Here is a 25,100-nt window from a genome sequence, read left to right on the forward strand (position 1 = left end):
TGAAAAGTATCTTGTAAAATATTAATGTTTTAATAATTGTATTATAGGCTTTTTATATGCGTAGAACAATGAGATGATTCAATTGGTCGGGTAGAATTTCGGAAATCGCTTTCTTCGATTTCGATGAAATTTGGTAAAAAGTTTAATTTCAAAATTAAGGGGAGCGCCTGATTTACAGGGTAAAAAAAATCAATTTTTTTCATACATTGACAGTACAACTCTTCGAGAATACATCCTAAAATTTTAGAACGAAATTCGAAATTCTTTGGTAGATTCAGCGTAAAGTTCAAGTACCACCGCGCAGCATTAACATTATAATATTGTTCAGGTTCATGACCTTAATAACATTTATCAAGATCAAAACCATTGGAGATTGTTTCTCTTATTTTTACTTTTACGTAAAAATGAAAAGAAGAAGAACCTCCATCATAACCTTGATCTTAACAAACCTTATTATTGTTATTAAAATGGTTTTTTAATAAAGTGCCGAAAATTTGGGGTATCCCACTATAGGGCCTGCTCAAAATCACAAATATCTACATAATTTGGATAAAATATTAAAATTATGTGTATAATAATATAGTATAAAATATACAGCATACAATAATAAATCAACAACTACATCTTCACCAAACAAAAACAAGTTAAGATTATGTTTACTTTTCGAGGCTATAAATCTATGTGCAAGCTTATACATGTAAATATCTTTCTAGAATGGCCATTGATCTATTACTTTCTTGTGACCATTACAGTCGTAATTTTTTAAACTATTACAATCTCTACAACTTTACAATTCTCGCAATACTTAACGAGGTATTAATTATTAAAAATTGCCGATTTGATATCATTGGACTTCTTTCAGGTAAAATATTTTTTAATTCTTCGTTTTGTGCAATCTTCTTTAAGACAAAGCGAAAACAAATCTCTAAAGAACTTTTTTTGTTAGTTTAATGATTCCCTATACGCTCTCGAAGTTTTGACATTTAATTTGGGAACACCCTGTTAATATACGTTTGTGAATGCGTTCCGTTTGGCAGCGCTAAGCATTATTTGTTCTTATTTAATATTTGATTGACAATAAGAATGAACTGATGCTTCCAGCGTGTGAGCGTGGAAATGGAACGCACTCACATATATACACATATATTACCTGTGCGTGAGTCAGCGCGCGCGCACACACGCGCGCACACACACGCACATATGCACACGCACACGCATATATATTACATAAATTAAAGCAATTAACTCCGGTTAGTAAGTAATATTATGGAATGAAAGATTACTGGGTCCTCGATTATGTACAATATTATAGAATCTGCCTGCGAGAGAATTAAATGACGCGATACAAACAACGCGACGGACCGGAGAATCGGTCAAGGGTGGAGCGAGTTCTTCTAATCGTAAAAAAGTTACGCGTAATTGCTGTATAATAGGTGTTTTGGCACAGTAGACAGCAAGTCGTATTACGACGCGATGTGATGTCTAATTTTCTCTCGCATAGATACATCTCATCGGAATAAACAGTGCGTGTACGCTGCTTACAAATCACTCGTAACGCAGCACAAGACGTGTGTATTATATACGTGTAAGTTTTTAGTCTCGAATAAATGAATACAAGAGAGACTGTGTTTAAAAATATTACGCCCTAGGAGCAAGTCCAAAACCGTCAAGAATGACGCGTACCTAAAAGTAAATATCGCAAAAACGTTCTTACGCGAATAGAGACTATCTCTCGTGTAGAATCGATTAAGTATTAATGCAAGACTTTCTTACAATGGATCATGCAAGTTCGTGAGCGCGTCCTTTTGCGGAATCTGCATATTAAATTAAGAAATACGCTCTTTAGGATCGATATCCCTTTTCGTTTTAAAGGTGTCTTATATAATGTTACAATTACACATAGAGTATCCGACTTATCTCAATTACGTTGTTAACGACAGACTCCCGAAACCATTTTGAGATGAAAATTAATACTAAAATGCCAAAGTTATAACAGTTTTTAAATGAAAAGCATTTAAAATTGTGATTAATCAAAATGTCCGAAATTCCCGTGCTCAGGCATAACAAACATAAAACATATCGCACAGTAATGAATGTTTGTAAAATTACATCAATCTCAAGAATTCGATTTTATATTTAAGGTTGTCCTTAGAGTACGATCTCAAGATTCAACACGATCATTTCATTAAGTGGAATTAATCCTAAGATCGTTTATTATTAGATTCAAGACGATCGAATATAAGGTCGAACTATAAATATATCACTCTAAAATATCTTTATAAGATTGGACTATGAATACCGCTTCAAAGACTGCTCATGACCAGACTTCAGACAATCTTGAATATAAAATCGGACTGCTTATACTGGCCATAGTTGGAGATCTTATATTTAAAACTATCTTATATATGATCTTGAGACGCACAATTATTTAATTGGTTAGATGGGGTCTTAAAACTGCCCATGACCAGATTTAAGATAATCCCATTCCATTCTAGGAACGATACTTTAAAATATATCTGGACGCGTAAGTTTCGGACAATTTGATTAGGTAACTTCAAATATTCCTCATTTAATAATTATTACAGTCTCAGCATTTTGATGTGAGACTGATTTTCATCTCAAAATAATCTCAGGAGACTTATTAATATTAAATGTCACTGTAAGTCTGAGACACTCTGTATACGATCTTGCACATTTCGCATATAGGTAGAACAATCGCTTCTATCTTATATACGTTTTATCTCTTACAACCTAAATATATCTTGCGACATATGTATATGCGCATACGCACTCACACACACACACACGCGCGCGCGCGCGCGCGCGCACGCATACAATAATTTTTATTAACACGATACTTTAATACTCGTCCGCTTAATGTGAGGGAGATACTCTCCTTTGTATTAATGTAATATTATAATAAGATATAACAATCACATATCCTATGTAGCATTGTATAAGGGATCAATAATAATATTAGGTAATGATAATTAAGCATGGTAAAAAATCCACAAGAGATGTTTCGATTTTTTTCCCGCGTTATTTCACTTCGATCAATGAAAATTATCCACGATTCACTTCGCTCGTCCTTATTATTATACGTAAATCTTTTTTTTTTACATATATATGTACACGCGTTTGTCGCTATATAAAATGGCAAATATGTCTTCGATACAAGATTATATAATTTCGTAGCGACCTAATGCCTACAAAAACATTTTTATTACAAAAAAATTCTCTTCGAATGTTCGCAGCGCGAAAGTATCTCGATAAATAATATTGCATTGTTAGTCCTATTCCATTGAATGACAAGATATACATATCGAGAAATCTACATTCTCAGTCAATAATGTTAAAAAACACGACTGTGGTTGCACATACAAATTTTTCGTGGTAGACTTTACGTCAGTGATTGTTAACGCTTTACTTGATTTGTATTCAATTCTTACAGTAAAAAAAATTTTAGAGGAGTATCACGACGAATTAAGAATCGAGATCGATTCAGAATTTCCGCAAAATAACAGATACCAACTTATGCGGAAAAACCTGTTCGTTAACGATTATCCGTTAAAGATAAGTTTTCATTTTATATGCGCAATCAATTCTATCTTCCGGTTAAAAAACTATTAGCTGCATAAATATAAGTAAAAAATTGCTATTTAGAATTTACGTAGCCGAAGGATCCATCTGCTAATACACTTGTCTATAGATAGTAAAACATATTGTTGCATGATAGGAACTTCAACTAGACTGAATCGTATTTAAATTCATTTCTACGAATTAATCACAGTAAAAATATGTTGCACTCGATGGAAAAATATTATAATGGATGTTATCTTTTCGAATGAAGAACGTGATGTCATTGCTGTAACTTGTGCGATCTTGGAAGACACTCACGCTTCTTTTACATATTATCCTATTTCATAGTTGCCGCTATTCTTAACGTCCTATATGGAAATTTGGCTTGTTTCGCTGAAACTGTGATGTGTCCCGTCTGTTCCAGACATTCTCGCTGTTAAAATGCGTAGACAAACAACATATATAAGTATGTACATATAACGAAACGGATCTTCAATGAACGCTTTCGTTAATAATATCTTTACGTGGCATCGTAACGTATCGCCAAAAAATTGGAATGAGGCTTAATCTCACTGAAAATGTCAAATATCTTAACAAAAAGATCGAAATGCGAGGTTAACCTGGTTAACTCTTCGTTGTCACCACGGGTCAAAATGACTCGTAGTCAGAATTTCAGGCTGTATAACTAGCTCGTAATTGAACCTTCGAACGCGCACTAGTACATATTTTCATTTGAAAATACTAAATTTAAGGAGTATCATTTCAAAATTTCAACTAAAAAAGTTAAAAAATGAAGACGTTACGAATTTTTCATGTTACAGTTCACTTTTTTACGTATACGTTTTCAAAAAATTTTTAACATATTGTTATTTGGTTCACAATGCTATCGTTAATAGAAAGTGTTTTATTAATGATAGTATCATGAACCAAATAACAATATGTTAAAAATTTTTTTAAAAACGTATACGTAAAAAAGTGAACTGTAACATAAAAAAAAAAATTGTAACGTCTTCATTTTTTAACTCTTTTAATTGAAATTTTGAAATGGTGCTCCTAAAATGTTTAAAGTATATTCTATATTTTTTTTGTTCGTATCAGACGGATAGTTTTAGAGCGGCAGCAATTGGCCAATTTAATCCAATATGATAACCGTGAAACTTTACAAAAGTGTGCCAACGAAGGGTTAAAAATAACTACATTTTTTTCTTCGTACATAAAACGTATACAATTAATATGTGAGTACGTGACTAAGTCATTTACGGCTTAGAAATTTACGGTTGCGTGTAAACACGCGACATTAAATAAAACTAGTATAAGATTCTCTAATGCCACTTTAACAACAGATTAATACTTCAATTATTGTAAAAATTTTCAATACCTATTGTTTTTAACGCTAAAACCGGTTAAGGTGTATGTATGCATATTTATATACACAATAAGACTTGTTATGGCACGAAGACGAAAAGTACTGTTATCTCGTTTGTCAGATAGCCGGCATCAGCATACGGAAGAAAATACTCCTTGTAGTGCAATGCTGGGTCACCTGTTCAAGCGCGATCAAACATCCACCACATCGTTATTATTATAGTTGAAATTTGAATCACGCAAGAATGACGTGCGACGAAGCTTAAAGCTGAAACGGCTCTCCTCAACCATTTTCGGCACTTCCGTTGCCTATAAAGCAGCATGTTGCAATAATTCTTATTTATTTTATAAAATAATAATTATTTATATTAGGGGAACCCCTCTACCAATAATTTTGATCTTAACACATATTATCAAGATCATGGCCCCGAGTAACCCCCAACAGATTTTAGCCGTCTCGCTTGTTAGCCGTTAAAAAATTATTAACAAAATAAGTTTAAGAAATAACGTTCTCTTTTCTACTATATAAAACAAAGCTTTGTTTCAAAATAAATTTTTGCTCTAAAAATTTTCTTTGAAAATATAACTTTTTTACATAATTTTTGTTTTTAAAGCAGAGAGTTTATTTTTAAAGCAAAAAATTTGATTTTGTCTAACGATTTTTCTCGCGAAGCAAGATTCACCCCATATCTTTCTCCTGCCTAAGGGCGCACGACTTTCCACGCGAAGTGAAGTTTATCCCATCTCCCCCTATCTAGGAGCGACCAATTTCCCTTAGGTAGGGGGAAGCTGGGGTGATCCTCGTTTCGTATGGAAAGTCGACCGCATCTAGTCGGATTACCCCATACCTCCTCCCCTGCCTAAAGTCATCCAAAGCGGAGAAATAATAACCAACTTTGATTATTAATAATTTTGTAACGAATAACGAGCGACGGATAAAACCTGTTGGAGGTGACTCAAGGGCTCCTCTAATCTAAATAATTATCTACAAAATATATATTTAATAAATAAATTTATATTATAAATTAAATATAATATAAATAAATGGGAGGATCCCGTTTGCCTACAGTTCTGATTTACACAATATGAGAGAGAATGACTATAAAATAATATAATATATAAAGCATCCAAAAGATCTCTTTATGTGAATGTTTTAAAATTGATTCATTGATTACTTCGATTAATTAATAACGAGATTGCATTCAGTCTAACATGAAACTATAAATATGCATGCATGCATGCACGCACGCACGCACGCACGCACACACGCACGTACGTCCGCATCTCACAAAAAATATATTTCAGCTGCAACAAGAGAACTTCTTGACAGGGAAAAAAAATAAAACAAAATGTACATAAAATACCTTAGTATCTGCTCGATCGACAGAACGTTGAAGTAGTGACCGCCATGCTGCAGGTGCGGCATGCTCTAAAATAATAGGTAACAGGTGTGGCTTGTACATTGAAGGATTTATATACATGCGTTTTTAGAGTTATATTAAGGAACGTAAGAATGTGTGTATCGATGATGCCTAGGATCGAGAAATGTGGCAAATAAAAAAAAAATTCAACCATGCGACACAGAGAAGCGAGTAATCGAAACGAAAAGCACTTACCGTTTTCCTTCCTATCTGTTTTGCTCTTGTTCAAGCTCGCTGCCAATTCTCTAACCGATCTCTTTTCTACGCTCGAGTTACTCAACGAACTCGCGGTGCTGCTTGTCGATAACGTCGGCGGCAAGGAGGCCGGTCCACTGACACCGCTGTCAGTCGATTCATCGAGAGCATCGCCAGAGTCGGGCGTGTTGCCAGCAGAGGTGTTCGGACTAGAACCATCACTTAACAGACTGAATTCTCCTGTAAAATTTAGTAAACTTTTAGATTAGCTACCTTAGGTGAGTACTCAAGAGCCTTAATGTGCACCACACAATTTAATGTACGCACCGAGTGCATTCAATCAAATTCGCTATATGTGATCTGTACCTTCTTACTGGAAAATATTTTCTTAATGTTTCTCACCAGATTTTCGATCGGTGGTCATGCTCCATGGTCGCGGTTTAGGTGCCGTCGCTGGTGGAGTGGGCTTATTTTTGATAAGTGAGCCGTTGCTTTTTCCGTCGCTCGTAGACCCGACATTCTTTAATGGTTTTAATACGGGAGACTTGGCTGAATCGGATATGCTCTTGGTGCCGCTGCTGTTACTGTTTATTGGACTTTTCAGATCGTGACCGGTTGATCGTAGCTTGACGGACGAAGATGATTTCTCTGCATCAGTTACGGATTTCTTCGCAACACTTTTACGATTCTCTTGGTCCCTTTCCGACGTGTTCGCTCCGAAGGTGTCATCAATATCATGCGAGCCACGCGGACTCATATTAGATACGTTTGTTAGTGTGCTGCGCCTAGAATCGTCGCTTATGTCATTCGCAGCAGCGCTGTTACAGATCTCTTTCACGAAAATCTCGCCTTTGGATCTCTCGTAAGCTTGAGCGCTGTCCGTAGTATTTCTTCGGGCGAGCGGTGACGCAGTAAGCGGCGAATCACCTTGTGATCTTCTACCAACAAGGGGGGAAAACTTTTCCAAGTTGTCGCTGGAACGTGAGCGCGGCGTGGGTTCCAAAAGCGTTTTTAGCATCGGTGAATTACAACTATGCTTTTTCTCTATGTCTGGTGGAATGCTTTTGTGACTCGTCAGCGATAAATTAGGACTGCCATCCGTTGGAAAAGTATGTAGAGAACTGTAAATTACAATAAGTAGCTTTTTACAGTCCGTGCGTTGAAAACGAACAAAAGAAAAACTAAAGAAAAGAGAAATATACCCCACCAAAAGTTAATGTGAAAGAGTGTTATATTAACCTGTCGTCACTCGTAGGCGAGATCAAAGGCGTGGTAGGTGTAGTAGGTCGAAAGAACACGTCGAGACCTTCGCCCAGAGCAAGACCGTCAATCGGTTGATCTGGTCTTAACATCGGTCTCGTGGGCGCTCGCGTTTTCGTTCTGCGCGGTCTAGACTTCACTAGATGTTGTAACTGCTGGCTCACAGTGTTAGGTAATTCCGAGACGGAATCTAATGACTCTGTCAACGAGTGCTCAGTTTCCGAAATAGCTGCAAAGCACCAATCATATATTTTGCATATACTTTACAGACTCATGACAGAGTAATGAATACAAACCTTCCGCTTGACTCTTCGGCAATGATGGCAACAGATCCGGTATATCATCAGCGGATAATCCTTCTACTGAGTCCACTACGGATTTGGGCCTCAATTTTCTTCCATGTAGACTTTTACGCTTATTCGATAGATGTGGTGTTGCCTGAATAAAACGGTATCAAAATATTTTATACAATATTGATGTATAATAATCATTTATGGGTTTTATTTCCTATTGATTGTGTATTCACATGTATGATCCAATAAGATTCTTATTTTTATCTTTATATACTTTTGTAATACCTACCAGATTAAGATAATCCAATTTCTATGTAAGAGAGCGTGTAAACAAAAATAACGTATCTTAGATGCATATCAAGCGAATTCGAGTGGAAATATTTATATTGTATATAGGAAATAATGTATATGTTCTTTATGTACTTTTAAAGTAATTATCTCACGATTGTCCAATATTAAGAAATTAAAGGATTTAAAGTTCTTACCATTGGTGATTGATCATTAACGCATTGACCAATAGAATCTGCTAGCGAACATGTTTCCGGCGGACAGTCCTCTTCGGACATGAGATTAACTCTGCAAGGAGGTAAAGTCATGGATACACCGCTCGCACTAGTCACGCCTATCACGCTTCCGCTACTCATCGAGCCAGCGCTAGGTCGTAAAACATCTGGTGTACTACTTCTCGTTCGGCTATCACAATCGCCAATCTGAAAGTATTTTATTGTATTACCTTGTGTATCATTATAAGAGAATCATCGATATGAAAAAAAACTATGAATATCCCTTTCCAAAAATAAAAATTTATTCGTTTAGACACATCAATTTGTTGTTTCAGAATTTATATTCTGAGTATGTAAACTATAAATTTTTGTTAATTGATGAATTAAATAATGTGAATATCAATAGAAAACTTTATTAAAGCTCAAAAACTAATCTCCTGCTTGTGCAATTAAATTTTCTTGATCTCTCTTTTTCATTAATGTTACTTTAAGATCCGCTAATGGCACAGTGCTATCACTTAACATCAGTCTTATGATTGACATATACATTATATATTATTGTTGCATGTAATTATTAGATGGATAAAAATATAAGCGAAACATTGCTAGATAATGAAATAACACACAATCGTGTACATGAGTAAACCATTAAACGGAAACAGTATAATTAAACACACATATTTATGAAAAAAATGTAAAGCTCAGTTTGTATCATAACCGTTTGCTATAACTATAAATAGTGCAAATATGTCGTTCTATATACACACACACACACACCATAAAGCGTTAATTAAATTGAATGTTCTATTAAGAGTGATAATATATTTTACATGGTATTAAGTTGTTTTGAAACTTACCAAAGTTTTATAACTTCTTGATAATGACTCGATTACCTCGTCCGTGATTCTGTCGGATATATGCGCCGCAACTGCTAAATTAAGCTCACTACGAAAAAAGAGAAAAGAATTAAAATTATTATAAAAACAAATCGATATATTTATATTAAGATTGCAAAATTCTTACTTAATTCTATTAACTATATCTGCGCCAGCTTGTTCGGTAACAGTAGTATGTATAAATTCGTTATTAATTTGGTTTTTCTCTTTACACGTATTACGAAGATCATCTTGTACTGCGATCGGCTCACTCTCATCGCCTCTGATCACCATTTGTGAAAGTATAGTAGGACATTGCTCATTTGCGCATTTTATCATCGCATCCAAAGAATCCTGAATCAACATAAGTTTCTCACGTTACACATAATCATATTTCTCAGAAAATAATAACTATTCTAAATTTGTGACTTAAACTAGTAGCAAGAGTAAGAAAGTAACTGTAAAAATTCATTCAACACATACCTGTAGATATGTCGTTATAACTTTATGAAGTTCGTTTGCCATATCATGTAGCTTTTGCTCGATTGGATTATTCTCGTCGCGTCTTTGAAGCACTTCGTGTAATCTTGGCAGTAGCTGTAAAAGGACATAACAAGCGTGAATATTTCAATGTCTCAATTAAAGCTCTAATTTTGCCAAATTTTATCAATCATACTTGTTTAGAATTATCCGCATCTTGTATAAGCCCAGTCGCATAATTGATATCATTATTAGAATCACAACTCTCTGCCGCGAGGGCCTTTATAGTGTCTTGAGTTTGAACGACGAGTCTATCGACCATTTGTTGCGTAGAACTCAACAGAAATCCTTGTTGCAATCGGAACGCTTGCCCATGACTATATTTGCACGGCGTGACATTTCTTTGCAACAGATCTTGTATCTTTTTGACTAACTGCTCTGTTTTCTCTGCAGAAGTTTTCATACAAGGTTGCAGATCATAAATGGGAAACGGCATGTGTCGTACACTACAGTTTCTGTAAGAATAAATTTTTTGAATGAATTTATTGTATTCCTTCTTATTTCGATCTATGTGGATACATGCGCATACTTCTCTAGAGCGTGAACGATATCCGCATAGCCTTGTAACGTGATGTTGTTCTTGTCGTATATAATGGTCCGTAAATGATTATTGATTTGCAACGCTTTTGCCAGCAACCTCGCACCAGGATCACCTATCTGATTACCGCTAATATCCAAGACGTGTAGACACGTGTTGCTACCAAGAGCATTAATTAGGTTATAGAGATCACCTTTTAATCGAGAATCGGGTAAATGTAACGCTTGAAGAACACAATCGTCTTCCTGAAGCATCTGCACCAGAGCGTCCATCACGACAGCTATGTGCTTGCTCTTCATACTGGCGGTATTACGTCCCATGTATAATTGCTTTATCGATTTGTTCTTACCCACCGCCGTTACAACTTGTGCCAAATCGACGTCCATGTCTGTAAATAAAAATGTTGAAAAAAACCTTATATCCATTTGATTTGAAACAGATATGAAATCGAAAGGAATCGAGTTATATAAATTGTAAAACCATACAGTCAGTTTCCAGAAATTGATTGAATAGTTTTACAATTTATAGTAATAGGTTTTTTGTATTTGCCACAACTAATTGATCAACACTACATAATTTGGAAGCGAATTATGAAACACGTTATAGCGAATAATTCGGTTGGGCGCACTAGTGCATAATTAAAGCCATTGTATACTGATTTTATTTGAGTGTAAAAGTGAAATGAAAATACTTCGAATTATAAAATACACATTTTTGCTAACAATGCAATAAAATGAGTAGAAGATATGCCAGTTTAATCCGTTTCTATATTTATATTAAACACACACTTTTATATCAACCTGTGTACGGTAGTTTTAATGTTGGATGCACCAATGCGCACTGAGTGCATCCAATCGAATTCGTTATTATATTCTTACATAGCTGTATACGTACTGCTGTCCGATATATCCAACGACGCTATACACCGAACTCCGTGAATGCATGATTCCAGAACGTGCGCGCCCATGGAACCCAAATTGTTTCCGCTCATGTCAAGCTCTAGGCCAACTGTACTTTCGTTGCACGCTAAACCGAGTAGCAGATGTTTTAATGCCTCCAACGGTAGTTTGCACGAAGATATATTTAAGTACTTCAGCGAGAGGGTCGCCGTGAAAAATTGTTTAAAACTTGGAGGTATTTCTTTGGTCTTCTTGCTTGAAAAGGAATTCCGGGCAACGTTCAGGTGGACTAAATTAGTTGCACAACCCCGTAGTAATGCACCGAACAACTAAATCAAGTCATAAAAAACAATGCAAATTGTATTGCTTTTACAGACATTTAAACCAATTTAATACTGGAAGGTAATGATTAATTATTTATTTTAGTATTAAAAGCATTAACAAACATTACTTTCCATTAAATTGATTTAAATTTCTGTAAGGATGGTCGAGTATTGAAGTTATTATTTAAAAGAAGGCTATGCAAAATTAGCTACTTACATATTCTAAAGTAGTATCCGTACCGCTAAGATCTAGATGTGTTAAACTATTAGGTTGTGCCAAGAAATTGCACAAATTCTGTAATCATTAAATACGAATTATAATTTTAATTATTGCAATCATTACACAAATTAAGATTCTGTAGCTTATCGCCAAGATCAGCCTGCAGTTACAAACTCACATTGACGTCGTCCTTCAAGGTGTTTTCTGAAAGATTCAGATATCGCAAACTAGTCGGCATGCTTCTGTTCAAGCTTAATGCGTGAGCTATTTGACTTATACCTTTCCCGGTCAGTCCACAGTGGGCCAAATTTAATTCTTGTAAACCTTTAGGCAACTTGCCAATAGGGCCGCTCAGATGAGTACCACCTTAAAAATATATTACAAATTTTGTCTAGTGTACAAATAATAAAAATAATAGAAGCTTTTGCTTGCAGAGGTCAATAATTTTTTACATATTAACGCAATGCTTGTATAGAGTAAAATCTGGAATATTATATAATTTTTTTCAAAACAAAAAGAAAAAGAAATAAATATGAGTCTCTTATAAGTTTATAAAATAAAGATGCGTGTTTAAAGGAAAAGCATATCATATACTAGCACAGACAAGGGAGCAATTTAGCTATTTTTTCAAAAATAATGAAAAAATAAGCTTTTTTTAGAGAATATATAAGTTAAAAATTAATTTACTTATTATATACTGTTTATATTTATATAACAATATAACATATTATCTTATAATGTCTTATATTATAGGGAAACAAAAAAGATTCGTAATACATAGAGCAGGCCTGACAGAGCGTGGCTTCTACAGTGGACGCTTTCCTCACCAACTCGGTCCGCCAGCCAAGCTCAGGGACGATATCAACTGTTGCAATAACACTACCGTTCGTAAATTCAGGAACATGGAAACACTTAAAAAGTCTTGAAAAAATATTTTTTTTATTCATATAAATCGAGAATATAATAAACATTTTTCTGTCTCCTTTTCTATAAATTATTTAATTTCAGTTTATAAAAATGAGTTTTTATAAGAAATTAGATATTGAAAAAATTGATTTTAAAAAAAGTACAATGATTTTTCACAATATTGAATTTCTTGAGTAAAAACTCACTTTAACAAAATGTCAACTTCAAAATGAAATTCTTTACAGAAACAAAACAGAAGAAAAATTTGTTTTCAGATCCTATTTTAAAATTTTTTCATAAATTTTTGTTTAATAATGTTTTAGCAGTTTACAATGCTTTTCAAAGTAAAATAAAAGTATTGAAAAAATTTTTTATTTTATGTCACTTAGGAACAAAATATTGTAAAAACAAAATTAAAAAATAAATTTACAGCTTTATCTTTTCTCTTTAAAATACATCTTTGAAAACTTTTGTATGATTTTGTTTCACCAAGATATTTAATTTTTCATGAGATGCGTAAAAATCGTTCTCAAATTTACGAATGATAGTATATGTATGTGAAAATGACTTATTTTTCATGTATCTATTAACAAATGTTGAAATTGATAGTAAATAATCAAAACATGAACAGATAAAAGTTCCTACTGCCCCTGTGGAATCCTAGAAAATTTCATCTATTTACTATTCTTCGTATTTTCGCATGTCTGGTGCTCAAAATAAATAAGAAGAAAGTGAGAAAAGTGAGTCTTTTTTAGAAAAATGTGAGTGATATTTCTAAATAAATAAATAAATAAATAAATGAGAAAAATGAGTTGCTCCCATGCCTGTAGTATAATTACTAGGAATAATTAAAATACATGGTTATTTGCACACCTTGCATTAACTTGGCTATTATCCCACACAAGCTAGAGGCTCCTACAAAAAATATAATAAAAATCTATTCAGGACATTTTTTAAATTACGGTTAACAATTGGAAAATAGAGCTCGAAGGGTTGTAGTGCAGATAAAGATATCAAATACAAAAAGAATACTGAATACATAACTGAAATTAATTAGTATATACCTTTATCCTCGATCATGTTGTGTGACAAATCTATTGTTTGCAACATCGTGTTAGCGTTAGAGATCAAGGCTAACGACAGCTTGTGAGCGAAATCCCTTTTAAAAATAAATTTGTACATTATGCATTAAATATTTTCTTTGTGTAAAAACTAATTGTTTAAACCATTACCACTTAATCCCGAGATTATCTAAATAAAGCTCTTGAATGGATAAAGATCTTCGCATAACATGTAACAATCTTTCTAAAGGCTCGTGATTTAACTTGAGGTGAGATGCCCTTAATTTAGTGAACCAAGTGTTATACTCCAAGGCCGAAATAATTGGCACCAAGTCCTTCTGATCTAAATGATCGAAGTCTGTCAAATTAAGCTCTCTGGTGTCATGTGAAAGGTATATTGTGTCGACATCCTGAAATTCGTATCTGTCTAAATAAGATTTTTGTAGCAGATAATATGACATTGTTAAAGCAAATTCTAACGATGCCGTCAATCTCACCCAGGCCACTTCCTCCCTGTACGGTACACCATGCAAATCACACATGCACGCATATTGAGTAGAGAAACCCCCGCAGGGACCTGTGTGTCTCGTGGCTTCTGTACTTCTAGCTAACTCGCTTCCTCGTATACTCTGCAGTCTGCTAGCTGGTATTACCTCTATTTTTCGTATGATGTAACTAAAAATATTTAAAATACATAATCAACAGAGTCTCGCAAGTATTCCTTGGCTACAAAATATAGTAAAACATACTTTAACGGTACTGTAGGAAAGATATTTCGAATTGCCGTGTGTAAGGCCTCTATCATAGCGTCTACTTCCGTGGTATCTCCGCCGACGCTGTTTGTAGTAAAATTGTAATACCGTTCTCCGACGGTCAAACATAGCTGATTTGCTCTTCTCGACTCTATGGCCGTTACTTCTAGATAATGAAAATGGCAGTCGATCTACAAAAGAATAAAATTTAAATGCAACATGGTAATAAAAGAGTAAATCACACTTATGATCCGGTTCCATTTCGGAATAATTTTAATCTCAGTTTAAAAGTTTATCTTTTTCTATTTCTCAAAATTAAAAAAAGATAAAGAGCAAATGGAACCAAGATTAAATTAGCCTTATATTGGTAAAACTTGTAGATTTCTGGTCTTATTTTAGCCATCATGATACAGAGAATATAGTCAGCTGCAAAGTGATAGACTAACAACATCTTCGACTATAGCAGATCTGCATCAACTTGGGTTAGATTAATGATGTTATGGTCTATTGGGAGGACTCCGATTGCACACATCGCATATTGCACACATGTATCGCTGATTAGCCAATTTAAAAATAAAATAATCTCATTGGCAAAACAGTAAAAAATTACTAGGCACCAGTTGATATGAGTGGTATGTACAATCAGAACTGTAGGCAAACGGGATCCTCCCGTTAAAAACACTATAAAATACAACTCAACCAGACACTGCAACTGGCAACTCTTAGTGTGAATAAACGGCTTAAAAGAGAATATTAATTAAACTACTTACTCTTGTGGGTACTTTGGCCGATAAGAGAAAGAGGCGACATGGCGAGAACACCTTAAGGATAAGACAAAATCAATTTATGTCAATGCAAAAAATAAGAAATTATTGCAAAAAGAGAAAGAGGCAGAGAAAAAAAAATGGAAAAAACAATTACTCACGAGAACACGATTTTCCTGTTTGTCCTGTTTTGTTTCCAATTTCACCACATTCTTTAATAGTATTTTTACATGCTTGCCAAGTAGCGCTTTCACCGATTCTGCAATGAATAAAATTTATACACAGTTATACTTTTACAACAAAAACGTATCTCAAAGATAGTACGAAGATTTTACGGGCCAGTCGCTCCTTTTTACTCCAAAAGGATACAACGACAGGCTAATTAATCCTAAAACTCGCGCAAGATGTAGAATGTTGGACAACAATATTGACGTTCGCCAGCGGGAGAGACGAGCACTCGCGTGAAAAATAGTTCGATTCTAGTGTTATGACGAGCAACGTAAACACACGATAAAGTAGAGACGAACCATTTAAATCCTTTGTAAGCTGCGATCGGGTTGACATTTTGCTAGCTGAAGTCTTCCATTGAAGTTCGCTGTTCCATCTAATGTGTCGTCGTCGTCATCATCGTCTCTCTCCCTCTCCCTCTCTCTCTCTCTCTCTCTCTCTCTCTCTCACTCTCTCTCCGTACTCCTTATTCTTCGCTGATTAGAAAAGTATTGTCGAGACAAAGGGCGATGTCACGAGAAGACGAATAGGCAGAACAGTAGCAGCCATGTTAGTCTTAGCACCTGTCCATGGAAACTACTGAAACTAGGGATGCTTTCCATTTGACACAAGTCGACACAACAAATGGACGTTCTATCTTTAGATTTGTTCGCGTCGCATGCTCCAACATGCCCCTAACATAGTTCCTATTCATTCCAACGAGCTTGTCGGAGTGAGTAGGGTCTATGGGTTTGTTCGCGTTGCACGCTCCAATATGCTCCTATCATAGCTCCCACTCACTCCAACGCGCTTAATAAGGTCTGTTCTTTATTGCTGCACTCTGAACCAGTGCAATAAGTTGAAGTAAAATAAACGTATGTTTGTTTCATTTCAACTTAATGCACTGTGTGTACTAGTTTAGAAAGTGCAGCAATAAAAAAACAGACCTGTAGAGTGAGTAGGAGCTATGGTAGGAGTATGTTGGAACATGTTGGAGCGTGCGACGCGAACAAATCTCAAATTATAGGCCTGTTCTTTTTGGCTGAACTTTTGCACCAGTTCATCTTTCTTTCTTTTCTCTCCAGGAGGAAAGAAGAAGAAGAAAGATGAACTGGTGCAAAAGCTCAATCACAAAGAACGGGCCTTATATACGAACAAATCTTTTATTACTCAAAGAATATCAAAAAAGATAGGGGATGCATATAATTAAAATTTAGGAAAAAGACTCTCATGTCCTCTCTCAGGTTTCTCTTTGTAGATTTTGAATTTTATGCTTGGGTCTTATACCTAAAATCTTAAAATTCAACCAATAAGCCTGCCAGTCTTAATTGATCTCTAACTAAATAGACATGCTCGTGTAGGAAAAATCTCTTAAAATGTTGGCAACCCTGCCCACATCAGAATTAGTTCAGAATTCTTCGAAAAAGAACAGACCTATTGTCTACTTGCATCACGGGTGATCACGAGAATGTGAAGAGTGGTGAAGAGAGTTGGAGATAAGAAACGGCAATCTCGAATATAAAAGGGAATTCACAGCGATTCTTCTAAATTACTTCTGACGGATTCGATGGCATAATATCAGAGTCATCGATCGGATAATAGAGTCGGACGAAAAGTGGCGAAAGGTGAGCGTTGTCCGCGAGAGGCCGATGATGTCCGCGATGGGTAAGGTGAGTATTTATGCGCGAATTAACCTTTATGTAGGCTGGCAAAATGCAAATAGACAAATGCCGCGAGAGGAAAAAATAAGATAACATCATAATCGGCCGTTCTGCGAATACTGTACTGGTGATCACGCATTATTAAATTTCACTGCAATATCTCGAAATGATCGGTAAATCTCGTTGAACAATTGTCGGTGTATGTACAATTGTCCTCGAAATCCTGAAATCCACGATTGCGAGAAAATAAATGCTACTACCTACATTTACTCGCCACGATTGTCAATTGAACGCGCATCTTACTGTCGGTTTCTATTTCCGCTCAAAAAGAAAGAATCGCACAGTAGCGAAATTCTTTCCTTGACTAGCGAATATATTTTATATCTATGCGCGCAGAATTATTTCCTTCAAAATTCCGGCCTGCAAGTGAATGAAATTCGTTAAAAGTGTATCAGAAAATTATTTGATTTTACGAAAAACGTTTCTCAAAAGTATTTTCCAAATATTCTTGGACATTATAGGCTGAAAATTTTTTACATATATTTTGTGATTAAAATTTGTCAAAAAATAATTTATTAAAAAAATTTTTTTTATGTGATAAGTTCCACAAATCGCCTAGCGATTTGTCGCTTGTATGGTTATCTAAAGTAGGAGAGAGAGAGAGAGTATCTGCCAAATGGATTGACCATCATTAGCATCATACAATATCAACAGATGTAATATAAACATGTTTTAATGAATGCGTGTTTTGACACTCACAATTTATTGTTCATATCTATCAGTAGTTACTTTTTTCTACTTTTTTTTATAGTGTGTGAATGTGGTTTTACAACAATTTAATTATATTAAATTTTCAACGAAACTGACTTGCGTAATTGAGCTTTACTGAGTATTCATAGCTCTCTTATTTCGTTTTACAGCCGGTGCTTTATTCCTATTGGCGAAGTTCCTGCTCCTGGAGGGTAAGAATTGGTGAGTGAGAATTTATGTGGTTTTATATATTACACACATAAAAACTTGTTCCAAAACTTGTCAATTGTATCAACTTCTGTCGACTGTGAGTATCTTTCATCCTTGTTCAATATTCAGTAAACAACAAAGATAAAATGATACTCTGGTTGACAGAGTTGAGTTTTGGAACCCAGGAAAATTGTATAAAAACCAGAAAAAGATAAGGAATTAAAAAATAATCAGGGAAAGTCGTGAAAACTAAGAAGAAGAAAAAAGTATACGAAAAACTAGGGAATTACTATTACTATAATATACGTTACGTCTACTATAGATTTGAATTTGAATTAGCCAGATAGTAAATAATATATTAAAATTGTTGCATGTCTATTTTCATCGATGTACTCGAATGAAGGTCATTAAGATCTAAGTAGGTCATCTATACAGTTCAATGTCGATGATACACTTCGCATCTTCAATATTAAATTATTGAACTATTATATAACTATTATGTAATTATTAAACCTGACTATTCTCAGTTTTCACGACTTTGCCTGTTTGTTTTTAATTGCCCACATAGAATGTTCAATAAAACGCATTAAAAAATGTTTTGAGCTATGCTCAATTCCTTTAAAGTTCTTATTCTAAATAATTATATTTTTTTAAGTATCTATATCTGACATTCTCTTAGTCTCAGTATCCAGAGACACGGTAGTGTCTCGGCGCTAAAAAAACGCGCAGCGTTTATAACGCGAGTAATTACGTACTAGACCTATGCATCAGTCATTATGTTAAAAGAAATGTAATTATTCTTTTTTTATATGTAGAAATTGGACATTTCTCACAATGTAAAGTTAACTTTTTGTTTTATAATTTCCAGTCTAATACAAAACTCAATTCACACTTTAATTATACTTTGTTATAATTATGATACATATTTTATTAAATATTTTTTACTTCTCAAACTGTAAAATTAAAATTAAAATAGAACTTTTACCAGGATTGTCACAAAACTGGAAATGAGAAAATTGTCAGGGAATTAGAAGAAAACGGCTAGTAAAATCGGGGAAAGGTCAGGGAAATTTGCAAAATTTTCTGGAAAATAACAATTCTTAGCTTTAAAGAAGTTTAATATGCACTACCTCTACGCATTTTTCGAACTTCTGACTTAATAATTGATAATGCAACATTAATTGTAATTTCCATTGCTATGTTAAATTAATCTTTGAACAAAACATTTAACAGTTTCCAAGATTAGAATGAAACACAATATTTTAAAATATTATTGAAAGTCAGGAAAAATCATGAAATTTTGTTAGGAAAAAGTTACGGAATTTTAAAATGAAAAATTTGTGACAATGTTGTTTACAGACTTATACTTATAGAAAGTAAGTTGTCTTATTTTTTTTCGTTTAAATTTTAAAAGCTGTATTTCGAATGAATTTATTGTTACGGTAGGTAAAATTTTCCTGATCTAATATCTTTGCGTAAGATATTTTATATAACAAAGAATTCGTAATCAGGATGTAATTTTAATTTATTAGTAGAATTTATAACCTGGTATTCATGATAATCTTTTATTTGAAATCATCTCAAGTGCAATCTTAATATGTTATAAATTAATTATACTTTATAGAATGATATTCATAGTCGGATCTTATATTTTATAACCATTTTAAGTACAGTTTTAAGATTCCAACTAGCACAGCAACATCTGCAAAGCTCTAAAAAGACGCTTATATACACTTTTTTACCGCTTTTTCAATGCTTTGTAGGCACTATGTGCCGCTTAGCATTTTAAGAATATTTTTACATGAACCAATTGGAGAGCCGTATTAACATCTTAAGACGACCTTAAAATAAGAACGGACTATGAATACTACCCACAAAGTTATATTAGCATATTAAAATATTACTTAAGACTTGAAATAAGTCTTAAAGTAAGAACCATTTATGAACCGGCTATAATGTCGTTTCATAGATAGAATTAATTTTATTCTTACTGTGTGTAAAGTTTATTTTTTAAATATGTTTCTAATGTTCATAGATTTAAATGTTTCTGATGTTCATTAATAGCATTGAACCTAAAGGAAATACCATATGATATAAAGCCTGTTAGTTTGGTGAAGAATGGTGGAGAACAACATACTAATGAATTCCGTGAGATTAATCCAATGGAGAAAGTCCCTGCGCTACATATTGACAATCATACTTTAATAGAGTCTGTGAGTAAATTCGGTCATGAATATTCTTGTATTAGTTATGTGTTCTGACCTTTTTTTTAGAATAATAACAAACAATCTTTTTAATATAGTTGAATATCCTACAATATTTGGAAGAAACTAGGCCAAATCGTCCATTGATGCCGGCGGATCCTGTCAAAAGAGCTAGAGTGAGAGAGATTTGCGAAGTAATTGCCAGTGGTATACAACCATTGCAAAATGTTGGTCTTCTAACTTATGTCGGAGAAGAACGTAAGGAGGAATGGGCGCAGCATTGGATTATTAGAGGGTTTACAGGTATTATAATAATAATAAAATATTATAATGTTCGTAATAATTGTAATATTGTGTAGGATTGCAGATTTATGTGATAAAAGATAAACATGAAGTTTTTTTTCATAAAACTTTCGAATTTAAATAAATAAATTTTTAATAAACAGTTATAAATAAAAGAAATAAATAGTTACTTTGTGTAATGTATTGCCTTTAAACTCTAGTAATATAAAGATCACAAATATTTGCAACTATAATTATTTATTGAATATCTGGTTTATCGAGGAAAATATCACATAATTCCGCAATCTGCATGTATTAAAAAGGAAACTGTATGTCTTGTCGTTAATATATGAATATGTGCATAATTAAGTACTAATAATAATTTTAGCTGTAGAGAAGTTGTTATCGTCGAGCGCGGGCAAATATTGTGTCGGTGACGAGATTACATTAGCGGATTGTTTCTTGGTACCACAGATATACAACGCACGAAAATTTCACGTTGATGTCGGATCCTTCCCTATGATTCTGAGGGTAGGCCGTCATTTGGAACACCATCCGGCTTTCACTGTGACTCATCCCAACAATCAGCCTGATTGTCCGCCCGAAGCGATCAAGTAGTAAGCGAGGCAGACCACCGTTTTTCTCTTCTAAATTTTTAGGAGGATGAAAAGAGGTGGTCCGTTATGTGGTATCATAGTGATAAAAGGTGAACATGAGTTTCACTGCATTTCTTCGCATTTCCAATGTGTTTGAATTTTAACAAACAGTTTTGTTTCTATAACTAAAAATGTAATCTAGAAGAAAATTGATATTTATTAATTAAATAATGTAGTCCTACCTCCTTCCATTACCATGAAAAGCGACTGAATGTATTTTTAATTACACAAATAGGTCCAATCGTTGGAATAATAAATACACAAGAAGTTAATTTTTACTTGTATACTTTTAGCCGAGAAATTACATTATCTTGATAACAATATTTATATACAGATTGGTACAGATTCACCTTTTATCATTTATGAACTGCATGTTACCATTGAAATGGTTAGCGGGATCATTAAAGCTAATATATCGGGCAAATATATTGATCTTAATTTAAATATCCTGTCATAATACAATGCCGCTTATTTTAGGACAAAGATCCTTAAGCCATTTCTCTAGTCGTGCAAAAGCAAAGAAAAATATGTATTTGTCTATTCTTTATGTTATGTTTTCTACGATTTTACATGATCTATTAAAATTCATCTTCTCGCGGTATTTTTACACTATATTTTATAAAGATATATTGATCTATATACTAAATATGTTCTATTAAAATCAAAAGTTTAATATATATATATATATATATAATAATTTTTATATTTTATAGTTGCTTATAGTATGTAAAGAAACAAGAAGTGATGTCGCTATTAAATTTTAGTGAATATCCCGAAATCTTCGCTGGTGTGTAAGATAGTAACTCGTGTTTATGTGATAACGAAGTACATGCAGACAAATTCGAAACTTGAAACATTCACAGGGGGATATATAATGTAGGAATGTGCTCTGCTCAATATCTCCCAGAATACCAACAAAAAGTACAAACATGTATATTTTTTTGATATCCCAATTTTAGAGTATGTTCGATTTCTTCGTTTTGTTTACATTTATATCTTGTGATTGTTTATAATTACATCTTTGTATTGAAGTATTTAATAACTCCAAAATTTGACCTACATTTTTTCATACTTTGAATTAATTTATACAGTATGTATTAAAATATGTTTTAACTTTGTGCTGCTCAAATTATTTTTCACAAATGAGCGAGGACCAGATACATGTATTTACTTCTTAATCTCATCTAATCGACAGGCCTAATCTGTCGATTAGATGATATTAAGAAAATTATATTACATTATATATGTTAATGAATATTTAAACATTAATAAAAGGATATGCTATTTTTTTATAGATTGATGAAATGTACATATAATAAAATATTTTGAAATTAAAATTTATGTATGATGATTTCTATACCCAAATTGTGGAAAATTTCTTTTTCACAACCAGGCCGGACTGTCCGGCCAAACGGTCGAATTATAAAAAAACAGGTTGGATAAACCAGATATCGGACAGTTACCGGATATTTGTTGCATTCCTAATGTGTACATACATACGTATAAATTTAAATTTTTCACATTTCCGATCTAGAGGAAAAGTTATATGATGGATACCCTAATTATCTTAGCTCCTCGAATTCACTGGTGTTCGTTTGTTCATGAAAAATGGAATAATCTTCTTTTGACAAACTTTGAGATCAATAAGGCTCTAAAGATTAAATCAAAAGATTAATTTGCAAAAGTCAATATGAGCCGACACTGGATGTTGGTGTGTAATAATAATAATGATTTATTAAAACTATAATACAAAATTTAGACGTTTCGACCTATGATCAAGGTCCTCCTCAGTACACAATAAATTAATCAAAATCAATCAATATACGTAAAGAAACAAGGAAAAAACACAACGCAATAAAGTATATATATATATATATATATATATATATATATATATAATGTAGTATATTGATTGATTTTGATTAATTTATTGTGTACTGAGGAGGATCTTGATCATAGATCGAAACGTCTAAATTTTGTTTAGTTTTAATAAATTATTATTACACATCAATATCCAGTGTCGGCTTATATTCGCTTTTGCAAATTTATCTTTTGATTTAATCTTCTTTTGTATACAAAAGCTATTTTTATATTAAAGTTCGTATTTACAGTCATAGATCCACATTTGGTGGATACATTTCAGGCAAATTAGGTTTGAACCGAAGTTTCGACTAATCGGATTTATTAAATTGTGGAGAAGCGCTTTGCAAGTCAGACTGATTTAAATCTAGCGTAAAACGGATCTCAGGTTGAGTTGCGACTATGAATACGATCTTATAAGCAAACGTTTTCCAATAGAAAACGTTTATAAAATTCTGTAATAAAATCTTTCATAAAATTTATTAGGAATGCAACAGATAACGTTTTGTCGGATAACTGGATATGAGATCTTATCTAGTAAAGCCAGATTTTATTCGGCAAAACCGGATGAGTCCAATTTTATCCAGAAATTGGAAAATTGTAAATCTGATTGGTTTTTTTTTTATGAAAAAAGAATTTTTTATATAAGTATACTATAAAAATTTGATATTTATATAGAAGATAGAAACAGATTATTATGTGATAATGCAGAAATGCTCACATTTCTTATGAAAAATATAAAATATGTAAAATACTTAAAAAATAATATGTACCAAAAATGTAATTTACAAACAAAGAATAAAGGCATAAAAAATTATTTCAACTTAACTTTTAAATTATAATAAAATTGTTAATGCCTTTAAAGCCCGTATCAGACTACCGACTCTGCAAGCCGACCCGACAGCCATCAATAATCTGACTGCCGATCAATAATGGACCAATCACATTGAATCGGTCTTATTGTGATTGGTCCATTATTGGTCGGCGGTGAGTTGGCAGTCGGGTCGGCTTGCTGAGTCGGTAGTCTAATACGGTCTTAAGAGTCAATAGGATATCGGTGTGTAAATAATTTATTCTGCATAACAATTGATAAAAGTGTTTTTTTCAAAAAACGTTTTTTTCCTATTTTTTATTTAATGTAAGTTTTTAAGATGACCGAAAATAAAGCTCGATGTCCACGATGCTAGAAATCGGTCCGAGATCTCGGACAGGGAAAAAATTAACAAATCACATTTGAACAATTTGATCACATGACCATTGCGATTGGTCAATTCTTTCTTCATCCGAGGTTTCAGACCGATTTCTAGCATCGTGGACACAAGATTTAAACCAGGCATTTATAAGGGGATCGATTCTGTATCTTGAAACGAGGTGAAAATTACAAAAGTGAGCAAATTTACTAGGTGTTGACCAATGAAATTATGGGAGGATTCCGTTTGCCTACAGTTCTGATTGTACACACCACTCATATCAACTGGTGCCTAGTAATTTTTTACTGTTTTGCCAATGAGATTATTTTATTTTTAAATTGACCAATCAGCGATACATGTGTGCAATATGCGATGTGTGCAATCGGAGCCCTCCCGAAATTATCAGTATTCTAGTAAATTCGCTCACTTTTGTAATTTTCACTTTGTTTCAAGATACAGCATCTATACCAAGATCCGTTCGCGTTGCTTGCACTTTTAGCGCTCGACTCATCTTCGCTTTTTCTCTTTTTAAGGGGATGCTAAACTGATTACCTAACTCAATCAAGGTCGATAGTACAGACTTTTT

The 25,100-nt window shown here is 33.5% G+C and overlaps 2 protein-coding genes across 7 annotated transcripts; one reads left to right on the plus strand and one right to left on the minus strand.

Annotated features, from left to right (window-relative positions):
• Nucleotides 1-1,186: 1,186 nt before the first annotated feature.
• Nucleotides 1,187-16,309, minus strand: LRR (capping protein regulator and myosin 1 linker 1 leucine rich repeat protein). Of its 5 annotated transcripts, XM_018502023.1 has the most exons (25): nt 16,022-16,309; nt 15,656-15,753; nt 15,501-15,551; nt 14,728-14,921; nt 14,476-14,653; nt 14,150-14,388; nt 13,982-14,076; nt 13,791-13,832; nt 12,190-12,377; nt 12,009-12,086; nt 11,464-11,797; nt 10,561-10,957; nt 10,168-10,486; nt 9,975-10,088; nt 9,640-9,845; nt 9,474-9,561; nt 8,599-8,823; nt 8,403-8,423; nt 8,117-8,258; nt 7,800-8,049; nt 6,963-7,681; nt 6,561-6,800; nt 6,309-6,373; nt 4,958-5,253; nt 1,187-4,012 (listed from the first exon to the last, which is right to left on the minus strand). In XM_018502023.1, the coding sequence occupies exons 1-24, from the start codon at nt 16,056-16,058 to the stop codon at nt 5,137-5,139; spliced, it is 4,437 nt and encodes a 1,478-aa protein (XP_018357525.1). In that variant the 5' UTR covers nt 16,059-16,309; the 3' UTR covers nt 1,187-4,012; nt 4,958-5,136. The 5 variants fall into 5 exon arrangements, with proteins under 5 accessions (XP_018357525.1, XP_018357539.1, XP_018357531.1 ...); XM_018502037.1 differs by lacking the exon at nt 13,791-13,832; XM_018502029.1 differs by lacking the exon at nt 8,403-8,423.
• An 842-nt stretch (nt 16,310-17,151) lies between these two features.
• LOC108757608 (probable maleylacetoacetate isomerase 2) lies at nt 17,152-21,662 on the plus strand. 2 transcript variants are annotated; one of them, XM_018502073.1, is made up of 5 exons: nt 17,152-17,371; nt 18,283-18,334; nt 20,387-20,535; nt 20,625-20,829; nt 21,197-21,662. In XM_018502073.1, exons 1-5 carry the CDS (start codon nt 17,351-17,353, stop codon nt 21,424-21,426), a joined length of 657 nt encoding a protein of 218 aa, XP_018357575.1. In that variant the 5' UTR covers nt 17,152-17,350; the 3' UTR covers nt 21,427-21,662. The 2 variants fall into 2 exon arrangements, with proteins under 2 accessions (XP_018357575.1, XP_018357583.1); XM_018502081.1 differs by having other exon boundaries at nt 21,283-21,395.
• Nucleotides 21,663-25,100: the final 3,438 nt, after the last annotated feature.

This window comes from Trachymyrmex cornetzi, unplaced genomic scaffold (genome assembly GCF_001594075.2).
Source record: "Trachymyrmex cornetzi isolate Tcor2-1 unplaced genomic scaffold, Tcor1.1 scaffold1002, whole genome shotgun sequence".
Taxonomy (NCBI): Eukaryota; Metazoa; Arthropoda; class Insecta; order Hymenoptera; family Formicidae; genus Trachymyrmex; species Trachymyrmex cornetzi.

Coding starts and splice junctions, on each gene's coding strand:
- LRR (XM_018502019.1), bottom strand. CDS start 16,058: ATGTCAACCCGATCGCAGCTTACAAAGGATTTAAATG. Junction 15,754..16,021: donor GCTTACAAAGGATTTAAATG/GTTCGTCTCTAC, acceptor TATTCATTGCAG/AATCGGTGAAAGCGCTACTT. Junction 8,050..8,116: donor GCCGAAGAGTCAAGCGGAAG/GTTTGTATTCAT, acceptor GGTGCTTTGCAG/CTATTTCGGAAACTGAGCAC.
- LOC108757608 (XM_018502073.1), top strand. CDS start 17,351: ATGATGTCCGCGATGGGTAAG. Junction 17,372..18,282: donor TGATGTCCGCGATGGGTAAG/GTGAGTATTTAT, acceptor TTCGTTTTACAG/CCGGTGCTTTATTCCTATTG. Junction 20,830..21,196: donor GATTATTAGAGGGTTTACAG/GTATTATAATAA, acceptor TAATAATTTTAG/CTGTAGAGAAGTTGTTATCG.